This window comes from Nematostella vectensis, chromosome 11 (assembly GCF_932526225.1).
Source record: "Nematostella vectensis chromosome 11, jaNemVect1.1, whole genome shotgun sequence".
Taxonomy (NCBI): domain Eukaryota; kingdom Metazoa; phylum Cnidaria; class Anthozoa; order Actiniaria; family Edwardsiidae; genus Nematostella; species Nematostella vectensis.
In genome coordinates, this window is record NC_064044.1 from 4,811,747 (window position 1) to 4,827,995 (window position 16,249).

The 16,249-nt window shown below is 40.9% G+C and overlaps 3 protein-coding genes across 6 annotated transcripts in view; 1 reads left to right on the forward strand and 2 right to left on the reverse strand.

The window, feature by feature from the left end:
- LOC5501376 (galactosylgalactosylxylosylprotein 3-beta-glucuronosyltransferase 3) overlaps positions 1-2,242 on the reverse strand; it is a 7,326-nt gene extending 5,084 nt beyond the window's left edge. The window contains exon 1 of the mRNA XM_048734277.1: positions 1,958-2,242. Coding sequence (XP_048590234.1) covers positions 1,958-1,960 — 3 coding nt within the window. The 5' untranslated portion in view covers positions 1,961-2,242. The remainder of the gene's footprint in view (positions 1-1,957) is intronic.
- LOC5501385 lies at positions 380-16,073 on the forward strand. 3 transcript variants are annotated; one of them, XM_001622628.3, is made up of 14 exons: positions 2,554-2,793; positions 3,563-3,702; positions 4,049-4,344; positions 5,522-5,827; positions 6,794-6,994; positions 7,359-7,451; positions 12,258-12,440; positions 12,707-12,760; positions 12,863-12,939; positions 13,485-13,575; positions 13,651-13,728; positions 14,452-14,516; positions 14,802-14,856; positions 15,737-16,073. In XM_001622628.3, exons 1-14 carry the CDS (start codon positions 2,777-2,779, stop codon positions 15,908-15,910), a joined length of 1,830 nt encoding a protein of 609 aa, XP_001622678.3. In that variant the 5' UTR covers positions 2,554-2,776; the 3' UTR covers positions 15,911-16,073. The 3 variants fall into 3 exon arrangements, with proteins under 3 accessions (XP_048590233.1, XP_032225598.2, XP_001622678.3); XM_048734276.1 differs by lacking the exon at positions 2,554-2,793 and adding an exon at positions 380-607 and having other exon boundaries at positions 13,485-13,728; XM_032369707.2 differs by having other exon boundaries at positions 2,533-2,793; positions 13,485-13,728.
- LOC5501384 (cell death-inducing p53-target protein 1 homolog) lies at positions 9,120-12,076 on the reverse strand. Of its 2 annotated transcripts, none has more exons than XM_032369709.2 (4): positions 11,962-12,076; positions 10,834-11,108; positions 10,452-10,639; positions 9,120-9,960 (listed from the first exon to the last, which is right to left on the reverse strand). In XM_032369709.2, exons 2-4 carry the CDS (start codon positions 11,059-11,061, stop codon positions 9,672-9,674), a joined length of 705 nt encoding a protein of 234 aa, XP_032225600.2. In that variant the 5' UTR covers positions 11,062-11,108; positions 11,962-12,076; the 3' UTR covers positions 9,120-9,671. The 2 variants fall into 2 exon arrangements, with proteins under 2 accessions (XP_032225600.2, XP_048590237.1); XM_048734280.1 differs by having other exon boundaries at positions 11,958-12,060.
- Positions 16,074-16,249: the final 176 nt, after the last annotated feature.

Consider the following 16,249-nt stretch of genomic DNA (forward strand, 5'->3'; position numbering starts at 1 on the left):
CTATGCTAGGCGCGTACACAGGACGCGCACATCCCCCTTGGCCGCCAGAAAGCGGGTAATTTCTTAATGAAGGGTCCTTTTACTATGACACATATGACTTCTGCAAGAGGTTTGAGAGTTCGAAAGATATTTCAGACAAAATATGCAGAAAGAATGGCAAAACAAATAGAGTATCTAGGTTCCACGCTAAAGAAGTTTAAAAAAAGTCCAGAACGTTCTATAGTTTTCTTTCAAAGCAAAATCCTTAGACTGTACAGAAACTCTTGCTGTAATTCATTTGCTTTAGTCTATTCTTTCTAGATTGCGCTACGTTATCCCGCTATAATCCTGTCAATCGACGTGACGTCATGAAATTGAACTTTCTTATAAGTAGACGTCCCATTGAAGCACTGTAACATGCTACAGGGTAATCATTTTGTTTTCGTTCATCCATAACAAAGACGGTTGTAAAGGATGATGGAGACAAACCACCAAATGTTCGTGACGCTGTTTTGCTCCCAAATTATGGTAAATCCATCAAGACAACAGCTGCTTTAGAAGGAAGAGTAACCGCTCAAGGCTAACATTATGTCGTCGAGGAACATCGATGAATCAATGAAATGAAAAGGTACAAGATAGAGAATTGAATACTTGGTGATATTAGCCTTATTTCTAGGTAATTCTAGTATTTATAAGGCCTTGTTATAAAATGTTTATATCGCAGCTATTCCTTAGTAGGAAAGTCCGCTTGGTTAACGTGACTTTCTCTCGTTACATCACATAGTCACTATATAATCGTGAAAATGACCTCTTTCTCTATTTGCTGTGACCTCTTTTACTGATCTGCTGGTAGGGGCTGCACTGTGAAACATACTAAGTAACTTTTTTTTCAAATTTTGGCGGTTCTCTTGATAAGAGATAAGTGTCTCTCGGATATCGTATAGTCTCTATATTAGTCGTGAAAATGACGTTTTGCCTTGATATGCTGATAACCTAAATGTGGCCTTTAGAAGCACACTAGCATACACACATTGGCACCAGTCGGGCCAAGACGGGACGCTAGCACAGTCTATTACCCGTGCAGTTCGGCAACCATGGACAGCTGTTTCGTCCTTATTAGGATATATATGCTGGCACGTCTGTCAACATAAATAAAGTGCATGATACATTTCCAGTAACTAAAGCTCCGTCGAACGTGACCAAATGCCAATAATGATGATAATGATGATGGTATTGATGATGATGACGTCTAAGCCTCGTGATTTATTTTCATTTTTCTGCATGTTTTATTGATTGTTGCGTCCCGTACCCAGGATACCCAGGATTTTACTTGGGGGGGGGGGGGGGTGCGAAATCCGAAAAAGTGGACCTAATTTGTTCGGCGAGGGGGGGGGGGGGGGGGGTCAGGGAGGTTGTTCTCTGTATGTATGGGATTTTTTTATGCCTTTGCAGTGTTTGTACGGGACGTTTATTGTCGAATTTGGCGACATATATGCCAGAGTGATCTTGCTTATGATTTTGAGTTTTGTCTATAAATAGCACGTCTATTAAAATCCGAATTTGACTGTCGGCCGTTGGGAGGGGGTGCGTTCGAGGAAAAAAATCAAGAATATAGTAATAAAACGGAAAGGAAATACAACTGACAACAATAATTTATAGCAAGCATTATTACTTTTACTATAAAATAATTGTCTGGATTTAGGGGAACAAAAGTTTATTGTATCCGTTTATCCGAGAGCCTTGTTGCACACGATATCTGAGCAGTTTTTTTTATCTATCATCACAATAAAACATAGCAATACACATACATAGTCATCTTCATTTAAAAGCAATAGCTAACTATGCCCTACTATTTTGAATGTCCTATGTACGAAAAAATGTTATGGAAATATCACCCATGTTTTCTAAACACGGTGTGTTTCCTGGTGAGCTACCAAAATCAAACAGTATCACAATAAAGAATAACATAACTACTCACCATAATTCTTTTACAGTAAAGCACGGTTTCTTTCAAATCAGATCATGAATCCTTCTCCGTCTGTCGCTCTAATACCAGCCATTGACGTGTACCAAGGAAATTAAAATAAAAACGGTAAAATGATTATTTTGTGTGTGTGATAAGAGAAAAGGCCTACATTTCGTCAAATAACTGAGCGATTTTTCGGTTGAATTGTTCCATGAGTTATTAGTAATATTCTGGTCAAAAAACCAGTCTCCCGTTTGCGCAGTAGTCCTTGTCAGGTTTTGGTGGCCGCTTGTCGGTATTATAGATTCATGAGTTGACATTCAGGGCTCATGTTTTGGTTTGAATTATCTACCACCCGTATGAGATGAAACTGATGATGAGAACGATAAAAACATATATTTTCGACGTTTTATTGTTTTATATTTTTATCTCATTTTTCAAATTGCATTAAAAACAATGGTTGCAGAAGCTAACAGGAGAGTTGTTCCTTTCAGAAGTTTTTTTTCCAAAATGCTTTTAAATATATTTTTTTCCTCAAGTTTATTTGTTTTTGTTTCGATGCATGCTTTGAAAAGAGAGTATTTTCTATCTGGTTTGAACATATCAACGTCTCCTAGAAATTTAGCTGATTTTTAAAAAGGAAAATGTTTATTTTTTAAAACTACAAACGTTGGTCAGCGGCATAAAAGATACCAATATAAAGTATCCACCCGTTAAGAGAAGACAAAGGAAAATCAAAAACACTTGCGTTAAAATCATAATAAGAACATTCCTCTACCATAGCCTCAAAATGCATCAAATCGAAATAACAGCAGCAGAATTTCCAAATGAATGGAAGCCATTTTGAGGTAAGATAATGTCCTACTCTTTTTTTACAAAGATTCAAACAAAAAAGACAATATTCATTCTAAGCGTGTTTATTAATTTGTTTCGGGAATCTCTATAAAATAAATAAATATAAAAAAATAAATAAATATAAAAGGCATACGCTAAAGGGTAGGCAACGGAAGAAAGAAACGGAGCAACGTTAAGGGTGATCTAATAGAAAAATATCCGCCTATATGGAACATCTAAATAGTAGAAAAATAGGACCTGCTAAAATGGGTCCACAAAAAGAAATCGTGTGTGCTCGAATATGAAGGTAACGCTGCCAATTCAGTGCACCTCATATTCAAAGTTTCGTTTCCAAATAGTTCGGAATCGGTAGGTAATTTTTAGAATTATCTCGCAATGCTATTTCTTGCTGCAATCTTTATCTGATACTTGCAAGGTCTTTTCGGTGGATCTTATAGGGGTTCTGTCAAGGGCGGAACAGTCACAATGGTAACAGGCCAGTTACCAACACGTTAAGTTAACAACACGTCCTCCCTTCGTGTTATCCAGGTGTATGATCTCCGTTCATGCATGCCCTTCTTTTACTGCGGGCACTAATGTTCGTGTTATCCAGGTCCGATCCAGGTGTAAGCAGTTTGCGTGAGCTTGCTTACTATACGCAATATATTAATGTTATCCAGGTGTTTGCTCTCAGTTTGTGCTTTCTGTTCGTATTATCGATGTGTATCATCTTAGTTCCCCCTTTCCCTTTTGCTTACTAGACATTCTGTTCGTGTTTTCCAGATTAGCTATGATCCGTTTGCGTTGGGCAAATCTCGTGATATTGCTGATGATAATAATGCCAATCATCTACCTGGTTGTCAAGGAAACAGAAACTGATGAAAACTCTATAAACAATTTCGAAGATGATTTGAATGATGATGGTAAGTAGACATGAAAGTTCGTCATCCGACTTAAGTGACGTATCGCCTTTCGTAGGCTATGAAACCCTATGCAAATAATAAGCTTTACTTCACTTTACTTCACAAAACTGTCAAGGTGGTCACGGTAGCGCGCGTCATATCAGATAGTACGTTTCTCGTATCCTTATTGGCCTGCTTCACAAGACTGTCAACGCGTCGTACCTTTTTAAACGCAATTTTCGTACCGACATCTTTCTCGTAGCTCGATGCTCGTAGCTCGATGTTAAAAGTCTAACGAATGTGCATCAGCATCTAAACAAGTAATTGCGGTTTACATAACAGCATACATTTTTTACTTAATCCACAGGAGCCGACGAACCAACTATTGATCGCTTGAAGAGGGAACTCAGTGACTCTGATAACAATCTTCAAGCTGTACAAGACGAACTGAACGCCAAATTCCAAGAGTACAAAGACAGAGAAAATGAGCTCAAAGTGAAACTCAAAGAATTACAAGCGAAGCTAAGCATATGTGCAAAACGTGATCAAAAGAATGCCGAAAGTCCTACGAATATTACTCGAACTTTGTACGAAGTTATTCCGACGGTTTTCGTGGTGACTCCAACGTTTAAGAGATTTGTCCAGAAAGCCGAACTTACTCAGGTATTGATTTATGAAGCGCTGCACTGAAATAAATGTCACCTTTGAATACAGCAGCAAGACCCGTGGAATGATTCTCTGAACACGGCCAAAATTGGTGAAATGCTCGTGCATTTCTCTACGGTGTGTTCATAAAATACGCCGTTTGGGAAAATCTTTGGAGGGAGGTTGGAAGAATGGAGATTGGGGGGGGGGGGGTGGCAAAAAATGGGCTATAATGTGGCCAAATGCAATTTAGGCGAAGTTAAAACCGAGACTGTGGGGTTTCTAACGCCTTCCGGCATCTGCTGCGACCCCCATAAGGTTGTCAAAGATAACTCGGCATGCATTATCGCTACCGTTCATAGCCTGCGTAGCGGCGGTTGTTTCATGGGTTTTAATTTTGTTCGTTGCGTTACGTTTTTTTTCCGCCCACAAACGCCTGCAACCATGGGCCCAACTCGGTCTAAACGCCTCTGCTTTCGCAATATCAAATTGATTGAAGCTGCTGTCAGATAGTGACAGCTGGGTGACAGCCGACGTCTATTTGGCGCTCTTTTTGTTGCCGAAATGGCGAGGGGATATGTCGCAAAAAAGCTCTTGTCGACTTTGTAAAGTAAGTTTAAAAAACAATTGAGAAAATCAGATATTCCCGAACCCCGTCGGGAGAACCGCCAATACATCACTCCCTCTTACCAACTGTCGAACAGCCTCTTTCTGCTCCCTTTTTAAAATTCTTGAGAATCCGTGATCCTCGAGGTTTTCCAAAGCCTTCGCGAGATGTCGCTAAATATATATTCCATGCCAAGTTACTCGCCGCAAACAACGCGCCCGAATTATACTAGAGGCGGACTAGACACTAGACGCCGACTAGACGGCTATGAGTCTTTGATTGATAGTACAAACGGAGCCGAGCCAATCAGGATCCTAAGATTCCACAGCCCCAGTTTCGCGCTGCATTAAACACAAACCGCCGCTACGCAGGCTATACCGTTCACTATCGTAACGCAACTCAACGCAGCAGCTTCCCACCCACGTGGTGGGCGTGGCTCCGTTGCCATGGTAACCCCACGCATTCTATCTACCGGGGGCGCTCACCACTTAGCAACAAGGTACCTCACGCCAAGCCCATCAGTTGCTGTGTTTTAGATTTCATAAACACAAATTGATCAGTGTCTCTTTATCGCTTGCCGTTCAACAGGTCTCGAACGCGCTGAAAGGCGTTCAAAGCCTCCACTGGATCATCGTAGAAGATTCCGATCATAAAAGCGAGCTCGTAAAGAATCTTGCCTCGCGCTCGGGCCTTAACTTCACCCATCTCAACTACAAGACACCACTGTTTCTTAGGAGGCAAAAGGGAGAGTTCAGGCGGTTCAAGCCAAGGGGTGTGTACCAAAGGAATCTCGCGATACAGTGGATCCGCGATAATGTGAATCATCGAGAGACCCCAGGGGTAGTCTACTTTGCTGATGACGACAATACCTACGACAGCGAACTGTTTGAAAAGGTTGGAGTTTGAGAAAACAAAACCGTAGCAGGCCACGTAAGATTGGAGGGAGGGGGGCACAACGACAATAACCGCTACTGGTCATTTTCTTATAATTTCTGAAAATATTATGGGGTCACGTGCCCCCAGTGCCCCACCCCCTGCTACGGCCCTGGAGGAGGTGTGGAGTTTGAGAAGAGGGTGGAGGGATGAATCAAATTGCAAATCAAAATCAAACTTATTACATGACTTATTTTTGGGAGTTAGTAATTGTATTCACCAAGAAAAGGAAAATACACCAAAATTAAATCTTGCATACTAATGTCCAATTCCTCTCCCATTTCGGTCAGAGTTTTTTCTCTTGCATCAACGTGCAAAAAAACAGGTTCTAAAAGATCTCTGACTTGACATTTTCTATTGGTCGTACTCAATTGCATCCACCAAAAGAAGTGCGTAATAGCTAGGGTTGTTACATTTATATCAATCCTTCATCATTTTTTCTACCCTCTCCCCCCACTCCACTCCCCCTCTAGCGCTCTAATAATCACAAAGGTTGACTTTTTTTAATATAATAAATATCTGCATGAACACACACCCTTCGTTAAATTCTTGCTACACGCCAAACCGACAGTGCTGAATAACGTATGCGCATGCGTGTGTTCTGGCGAAAACAAACAAAATCTCATTGTTGAATCGTTCCAGTAAAGGTACGAAAGGCTGACTTCGGTCGCTGTTTTGACTTACTGTACAGCATTAAAACCATACTGTACAAAAGATGACAGATTTGTTTGATAATAAGGGAGTCACAAAGAAAATTTAAGCCTTAAGGTTGATCTAGTTTTCTTAGCATCCGCCAAAATGTGACAGTTCGCCGGTAAAACCCAGCCATTTCAAAACAAAAAGGTTGGTTTAACCGCGCGGTATTGGAACTAGTCTTGCGTTTTTCAGCACTGTCCGCTAAAGCAATATACCTCATGTTTCTTACAGATGCGATGGATCAACGGGGTCGGGGTGTGGCCGGTGGCATTCACGGGGGCTGCCCGCTGGGCGGGGCCTGTATGCCGGGACGGGCGTGTCGTGGACTTCCATGCAAACTGGGGGCTTTTTCGTCCATTTCCTATTGACATGGCGGGGTTCGCTATCAATATTCGCAAGCTGATTGTAGACCATCCTCGTGCTGAGTTCAAGGTTTGTTATCATCATAGCAGGAATGACAACAACGGCGTCTTTACCGCAGGGACAATCAGGCCAATCACGCCGCCATTTCATGCTCCCGCTCAATGCCGAGCGAATCAAAGAATCCATTTCCATCGGCCAATTCAAGCAAGTAACCAAGATATTTTAAATCAAAAACGTATCAGACTTCATCCGTAGATTGTTATTTTGTTCTAACCGTTGTTTTTTCTAGTTATAAACAATAACAATGGAGTGGTTGATCGAAATTCTTTACTTACATCGGCGGCGTAAAGATCATAGCTCGGGGGCTGAGAAACAACTTTGTTTATTTAATTTTTTTCCCTGACTGGAGCATGCCATTGTTATTCTTTTCAAGGCGTTACAGAAGCCGGGGATGTTGGAGTCTTCACTTCTCACGCAGATCACAAAGAAAGGGGAGCTTGAAACGTTAGCAGACGACTGCAAAAAGGTACTACATAGTTTTATAGAATACCGCTGCTTCCTTTATAAGATGTTCAAAACGCACGCAGCCTGGGTAGGGGGTGGTATTTGGGGGGAGAGCTGTGAACATCCTTAATTCACAACGTGTCCATAAATAGGAAAAGATTAGCTATTGCTTCTTTTACTAAAAAAACTGTATAGACGTCAAGTCGATTGTTAGTTTGGTTCAGCAGTTGTGGATCCATGATCTCTCCAAGTGCTGCATCGAGGAGCTATAGCTCTTCTAAACTTTTATTCCAAAGGGAGGGAAGGGGAGTAATTCCAAAGGGGAAAGGGTAGGGGGAGGGGGCAGAGCAGACCACGTAAGATTGTGGGGAAGAAAATATCGAGAGGGAACACATGCCCACAGTGCCCCAACCCTTGCTGTAGTCTCCTCGCAGCCGCTTTAAGTTCCGGTCACTTAACGTTCCCTTCATCGCAAAACGGTGACCGAAACAAAAGAGGCTGCGAGGCGACTACCCTTGCTACGGTCCTGGGGGATCATGATTGACAAGCTCGTGCACGTGCTGTGGTCTGGCTGTAGGTTCTCGTGTGGCATACTCGGACCGAGACCCCGCGCGATAGCATCCGCGGAGAGCGAAAACTTGCAAAAGATGGACATCAGTCTGACCCGGACATTGAAACATGACCTGTGTGGACCAGAAATTAGGGACCATCTGGAGAAGGTAGACATGACCTGTGTGGACCAGACATTAGGGACCATCTAAAGGAGGTAGACATTAGGGACCATCTGAAGGAGGTAGACATTAGGGACTATCTGGAGAAGGTAGACATTAAGGACTATCTGGAGAAGGTAGACATTAGGGACTATCTGGAGAAGGTAGACATTAGGGACCATCTGGAGAAGGTAGACATTAGGGACTATCTGGAGAAGGTAGACATTAGGGACTATCTGGAGGAGGTAGACATTAGGGACCATCTGGAGAAGGTAGACATTAGGGACCATCTGGAGAAGGTAGACATTAGGGACCATCTGGAGAAGGTAGACATTAGGGACTATCTGGAGAAGGTAGACATTAGGGACTATCTGGAGAAGGTAGACGTTAGGGACTATCAGGAGAAGGTAGACATTAGGGACTACTTGGAGAAGGTAGACATTAGGGACTATCTAGAGGAGGTAGACATTAGGGACCATCTGGAGAAGGTAGACATTAGGGACTATGTGGAGAAGGTAGATATTTGGGACCATCTGGAGGAGGTAGTGACAAGGCCGCACCGTCCCTGAATTGGCCGATCACAGGCAGATGTCAGAGATGAGCCTTGTCTAACTGGACAGACATACATTGACTGTATGGATCAGATATTAGGGGAGTTGAAAGCCGCATTGTCACCAGTTTACTTCCGGTCTATTACGTATTTCAAAATTGTAAAAGCAGTGAGTCTATTGGAAGTTTCTTCGAGAATGCGGCTGATAATTTAGAGAGGATGGCCTGTTTAATAGCGTGGATTTTAATAGATTCTTTTGCCGGTTGAGGTTTCCTTCGGCCCTCCGGAAGTAAACTGGTAACAATGTGACTTTAAATTGGGTTTGAAATGGCCTTATTGGCAGAAGCAACGACAAGAATAAATTGGCCATTTTCGGACAGATGTCAGAGACATGTATGTCATAACCTGATATACATGACCTGTGCATAAATGATATATTTGCATCATGTATTTATTTTTAAAACCAAGAAGAAACAAACAAAGAATTAATCTATATTGATACCAGTACAAACCAAAACAAGATATTTTAATTTTACATAAATGAAAAATCGTGGTATGGTAAATATTTTCTTTATTCTGTATGCATTCTTTTCAGACAAAAATAGAATTATAGAGAAAGTTTACTCCATTGAAAAAATGTACTCCGTTTTGTTAGGATGATATAAACATTTGAAGAAATTGTGAAACTTTACATCAAATTTCAACAGATTTGGTGCCTCAGAGTATCTAAATTATGTAGATGGCATGCCCCAAACCATCTTGAGCTCAGGCTGTGCTCAACTTTCTAACACTTGTTAGGTGATGTACTTGTAGGTGATGTATCCATAATGTCATAAGGGGTGGCAGATGGGTTGGGTTGGTGGGGGATCCTGGAATGGTAGAAATCTTTTTTGTGTGTGAATCATACAACCTAATTACCCCCCCCCCCCCCCCCCCCAACCTCTTTTGAGACATCTCTGTTGCTACTCTGACATGTAGAGCCTTAATCCCCACCACCGCCACCGCCATCGCCACCCCCACTGCCACCCCCATCACCACCACCCCCACCACCACCTCCACAATCCCCGCCGCCATCACCACCACTGGGTCCATAACCACACCCGTCGTCACCTGGGCCACCATACCAGTGGTCATAGTTGTCACGTCTTCGACCAGCTCCCCCTCCACTTTGGACAAGAGGCTGTTTAAAGACTCCTACATTACCCTTGCAGTTTGGGCAAGAATGGGCACTGTCTTTGGCACAATCCATACAGAACGGCAAACAGCAGCAACTGAGGAAAAACAGAATTGTTTAAATAAAACTTTGGCAGGTGTCTGTTATACAATAAAAACCTAAATATGAGAACATAGATTTTTTTCAAGTCTGGCAAAATGGGTTCTTATATTTTGGGGTACTTAAGAACAATTAAGGCAAAAAGGTTCTTATTAGGTTCTTATTTTTTAGTAGTAGGATTCATAATTACAGAAGTGTGACTGAATGCATAGTTGCTTTGCTATAGAGATCCTACTGTATGAATGTAATATCTGTAATCTTATCTTTATTGTTTAGCAAATTAATATTTTAAAGCCCCATAATTTGTTTCATTTAATTTTTGGCTTACTAAGTTCTTAAATTTTGGGGTATTAAAATCCAAAAATTCTGCCTTTAGGTTTTATTGAACACTTAATCCTACAAGGGGTAAGATGAAGTATCTGTGTCCCAGTCTTTCACTTATGTGTCTATCTAATTGACAAAAACAATTAACAGTGTTCTCTTACTTACCAAAAGCAACTAAGAATAAAACAATACAAAAATGTGGTGTTTCCAATTTCTTTGGACACTTTCGTCTGCACATTGGAATGGCAATGTGGGCATCTAACAGACACAGGGACAGGGCCAAGAGATACAGGCTGTGTTACAGCAGGCGGCTGTTGTATTACAACATGTCCTTGCTGTTGACCATAGCCAATCTACAACAGACAACAAAAATGAACAGATTCAATTTTCTTTAGAAGGCTTTTTAAGATTGCAATTTGAATGAGGATTGGCTGATTTGAGGAGCCTTATTTAACCCTATCCCCACCCCCTCCTCCATTCATTGACAAAAATTAGTGATTTACTCCTTTAATTATTTCTGTTGATTCTTTAAACTTAGCTTTCTAACCTGAGGGGTTCCCTGTGGATAGTAGCCTTGTTGCTGTAGTGGGTACCCTGTCTGGGGCAGGGCATAACCTGGTTGGGCTGGTCCGTAGCCTTGTTGTTGAGGAGGGTACCCTTGTTGGGGCGGAGCATAGGCTTGATGTTGTGGCGGAGGATAGCCTTGTTGTGGTGGGGGGTATTGTCCATGTTGATTGCCCCCACCTTGTGAAGCATATGCCGGCTGAGAGCTCATATCCCTTTTTATGCAGTAACCTCTAATGTGACACCCTTTCCATGCAACTAAAAGATGTATAAATAGCAATCATTCAGTACAACATGATATGAGAGTAAATAAAATTGTGGTAAGTGGTCGCAGCTGATTCCCATAACCGAAACATGCTGTCCATAGGAAATAGTGTAGAAGAAAAAAAGTTACTCGTTTTTACTACATCAAATAGAGTCTATCATGTACTGCTATGGAGGGGGGGTGTGTGAATAGGGGTATGTAAATACGCCCATCTGCTACATTTTCGGGGCAAATCCGTGGATCCGCAGATATTTTTAGATCCGCATGGTTTGACGGATAAACAATAGCATCGATTGAAATTCATTTAAAATCTGAAATTCGACCGTCAAAGCAGTCAAAATCCGAAATCCGCGCCCAAATTGTCAACAGATCCGTGATCCGCCGTATTTCCGAAATCCGCCAATCCGCCAAAATAATCATCAAACTCCGTAATCCGTGAGCATTTCGGGGCCGAATCCGCAGATCCGCGAATCTATTCACCCCCCGCCCCTGCTATGTTCTTATGATTACAAATCTCAGTCGTCGCCGCTTCGCTGTGAAGCTTGGAGCCTCTTGTACCCAGGGCAACCAACAAACTAAATTATAATTAGCAATTGATTTCATTGCCCCAAGCAACATTACATCGCAAATATATCTTCTTTTGATTAAATTGTTTAAGTTATAAGTAAGTATTTTTTTTAATAATTGAACACTACGATTAGTATTTATAACCCAATAATAAATCATTTGGTGTTAAAAGGTCACTTTTCTGGTCTGCCGCGTCTGATTATCGCTCAGTAACTATTATACTCTAGCCAAGGATTATAAGCCAGGTTAATAATGGCCAGAAAATTGAGGCTTACTTACTTGAAGTTCAATCGCTGCACCAGTTCTTTTCTAAATCTTCCGATCCGATAGGACGTCGCATAGCATCTTTCAATATGTGCACAACTTGGTAGCCGCGCGCGACATGTAATGTGACGTCATGGCTCAACATAGCAACATGAAAAGTGGCGCATTCGATCAAAGTTAGTCTTTGATGCATTTTACGTCTATTTCCTCTCCCTGTTTGCCTCTCTACCAAAAAAAAAAAAAACACTGTAATTTTTCCACTGAACAAAAGGGGGCCTTGAAATGTAATCCTCTTCTACGTTTGTGCACAGGGTACCCGTCGATATCGTAATCTGATCCTGATAGCCACGTTGCTTAGCAACCAAGATATGGAAGCCAAATCCAAGATGGACGAAGAAGCAGTCGGAGCCACCGACAATATTGTCACAGAATTCGCGACTTACGAGGACTTTCTCGACAGTCAAATCACCCCTTTGGATCTCTACTATCTCGAGGTATAATGTACTTTTTTATGGAGGCGGAATTTCTGCTGAGTTAAACTGAAATCTCAGTTATAAAAGCAAAATGATTTCACGATAAAAAAGGTTTTTAATACAACTCTATGATTCTTTGATATCTTCTAAATCCTTCATCATGTTTTTCCTTGCTTATAGCTAGAATTTCCAATCCAATATTTAGGCATTACACTATTGTCGTTGTGAACGAAGGGCCTATCTCTGTGGTTGTTGTTTGATCGGGATTTCTTCGCATCTTTCACCAGGATGAGGAACTTGCACGACAGCTTGTAGAACTGGGATACAGAGGAAGCGGAGAGGTAGGCATTGAAACAAATTTTATTTATGTTATTGAAATGAGCTTTCTTTATTGAATGCTTCTTGCGGTAAATACATATTTTATTCTGTTGTCATGACCAAAGGTTCTAAAAAGAGAAGAGTTTGAAGCCAGAAAGCAAGCTGCTGAAGCCAGTAGATTGTCAAAACGCAGTCAACAAAAGTAAGTAATTCCTTTCCTGTGTTGTCTGGTGTTATATATGTAGATGTCCTCTGCTTCTCATTGTCCTCTCCTAGCCCCCCTCCCCTACCAGGGCTTTCCTCCCCTCCCCCCACCCAACACACACAAGCATTGTTTCTACACTTCAAACATAAGGGTAAGTCCATCTATATCACTAAAGACTGGGTCTGGACTGGTTGAAAGGTGTGGGATGTACCGTCATAGATAATATCATATGGTAAAAGTATGCTATAGAATCAAGCCAAATCACAGAAGATCAAGGACGCTGCCATTTTTATACTCACATACACTAGGGAGTACTGAGTGACTCATAAAATCCATTTCCATGGGCTTATTCGATCAAGTAACTAAGAAACTTTCTATCAAATATCATTAATGAAGTATCGGACTTCAATCATGCATGGTTATTTTAAAGTTTCCTTGCAAATGAACTGCTGTATTTTCAATTGTAAACATTAACAAAGTATGTAGTGTTAAGCAAAGCAGGTTGACAGTATATGACTAACTACTTACTTACTCTGTTGCAGGACCTTGGCAAGTTCTGGCAAAGAACTGAAAGACCCTTTTCTCAAAGCACTGGCCCAAAGGGAAGAGGCAAATCGCAGTGGTAAAATGACAGTAAGTGTATTTACAATGTTTATTTTGCTTTTACAGCTGATATTAATTTGTTGTTCTTATGATTTACCACCACAGTCTATAATTTTCATCAGAGATAAAAATCCAAAAGGACAGGAGATATCAGGCTACATAGATTATGCCCATCGATTAAAGGTCAGTAAAAAAGGCTATCATCATCCTTTCTTGTTATTCTACAGAACACATTCTTTAAAACTTTGAGTCATGCCTACATTTTTGGTGGAGCTGTACTGAAGGGAGCTCTTATTTTGAGTTTTTTCTACTTTAAAAAGTAGGCGTGTAAAGAGAAGGGTGTGCGGGGTGCATGCGCACCCCCTTAGCAGCCAAAAAATGGGTCATTTCTTATAAAGGAATCTTCAATTACTATGATTTTTTCCTTAAGATACCTGTGAGTGTGCACCAATCCTGGGAACGCAGGCTTGAATCGCCTCAGATTCAAGAGAAGGGGTGCTCCTTTGAAAGCTTTTTATCAGGAAGCATTCGATACCTTGACCCTGATAAGCTCAGTGTTTTAACCACTTTAATTGTTGTTGTCTAAGCTTTTTATTAGGAAGCATTTGATACCTTGACCCTGAAAAGCTCAGTGTTTTAACCACTTTAATTGTTGTTGTCTAAACTTTTTATTAGGAAGCATTTGATACCTTGACCCTGAAAAGCTCAGTGTTTTAACCACTTTAATTGTTGTTGTCTAAACTTTTTATTAGGAAGCATTTGATACCTTGACCCTGAAAAGCTCAGTGTTTTAACCACTTTAATTGTTGTTGTCTAAACTTTTTATTAGGAAGCATTTGATACCTTGACCCTGAAAAGCTCAGTGTTTTAACCACTTTAATTGTTGTTGTCTAAACTTTTTTGTAGACTGAAGATTTTGAACCATATTTCAATGGCAGAAGAAGACTTCTTCCTAGACCATCTGATTTAAGGTGAGTTATAAGTGATGATTATCCCTCCCAATTCAAAGTGACAGTATACTAAAAGTGACAAATTAATTGTACAATTTTGTATAAAAATGAAATGAGGAATTTTTATTTGAATTTGGCAATGGACCTTCAGATTTTGAATTCCCCTTAAAAAGCTTGTTGTTATCATCTTCGTTTGTGATTACAGTGACATCAATGTGAAAGGAAAACTAATAACACTATACAGAAAAGTTCATCAAAGAGAACAAGATCAACACAACATTCAAATTTTTATTTCCTTTTTTACAGTTTTTACAACTGGGAAACCCAAACAGCAACTTCAAACCCAACACCAAACTATCAGGTACTCAATTTGGTTTTTAGGTACATACGTACCTAGGAGGGTTCTTGGATACTGCCATCAAAAATTGTGTCATTTAATCTTTCTCCATATGACACCTATGACTGCGCAACACCCTGGATACCAGCTTTGTTTTAAGTCGTCTGTACTTAAAGCCGCATTGTCACCAGTTTACTTCCGGTCGATCTCCGCGATGATTTTTAACAGGAAACTCGAAAAATATCTCAAAATATTGAAAGCAGTGTGTCTACTGGAAGTTTATTCGAGGATGTGATCGATAATTTAGGGCGGATGGCCTGTTAAATATCTCGGATTCTAATAGATTATTTCGTCTTTTTACGGTTGAGGTTTCAGTCGGACATCCGGAAGTAAACTGGTGACAATGCGGCTTTAATACCTCAGGCATGAGAAGTTGTTCCCCATCCTCACTCCTTCCCCTCAAGAACACCTTTCATCCTAACACTTAACGTAGACATTTGAAAAAAATGTTTGCAATGCAAAGGGGGGGGGCCCTTTGGGAATTAAATTGTGTGCACTTGGTGATGGCTGACAAATAGCTAGTGATTGGCACAGCTAGCACATGGACCGTCTCGTGGCTGCTAAAGACGGTTTAACTGTGTCTACACCCTTCGCTAAAAGATGGTGGTGGTCATGTTAGTTTTAACGAATGTTGAGGTAGTGATAGCATTTGTCAATATTCCGGCTCATAGCTAGCGGAGTCTGAAGCGGAATTTTACGCTCACAACCCTCGACATTTCTTATTTAAGGATTGTCAGATGTTCTACTTTTTCATATGAGATCTTTGCCCCCCCCCCTCCCCTCAGCAAACTCAGCAAACCTCTGGTACACACCTCTTGATATTGATTGTAGTTATCCATTCCAGGTAATAGCAGAGAATTCGATCGGTCTCTTATTCAAGAACAAGAGAGATCGCAAAATCCTCAACGTTGATCCAAAAGCCCCGACACCTGGAGACAACTCAGCTCGGATCACCATAGAAAGCAAGAAATACATCCAAGTCGTCATATACGATCACATTACCAGGCGAAAGACCTAGCCACACCTAGTAACAGTTGCTAGGTCATCAAGCAGCGCTTGGATGCGGAATAAATTGTAAATAGTAGCAAACTGTATAAAATGTTATTTTAGTTGCATTTTCCTCTGTTCGTTTTATGTAAAGTCGAACAAGCACGGTAACATTAAACTGATAAGAAGATGTGGATGTGGGTGTATTTTTACTCTGATTAAGATCAGACTTGTCCATTTAACGAAAGAGTTCCAACGTACCAGAAAGTTTTTGGAAACGGAGTTTTTTTCTTCTTAAATGCATCTTCTATTACCCGAAAATGCCGGATATGTGTTCACGGGAGGCGTAAAGGAAGGAAAAAAACCCGCT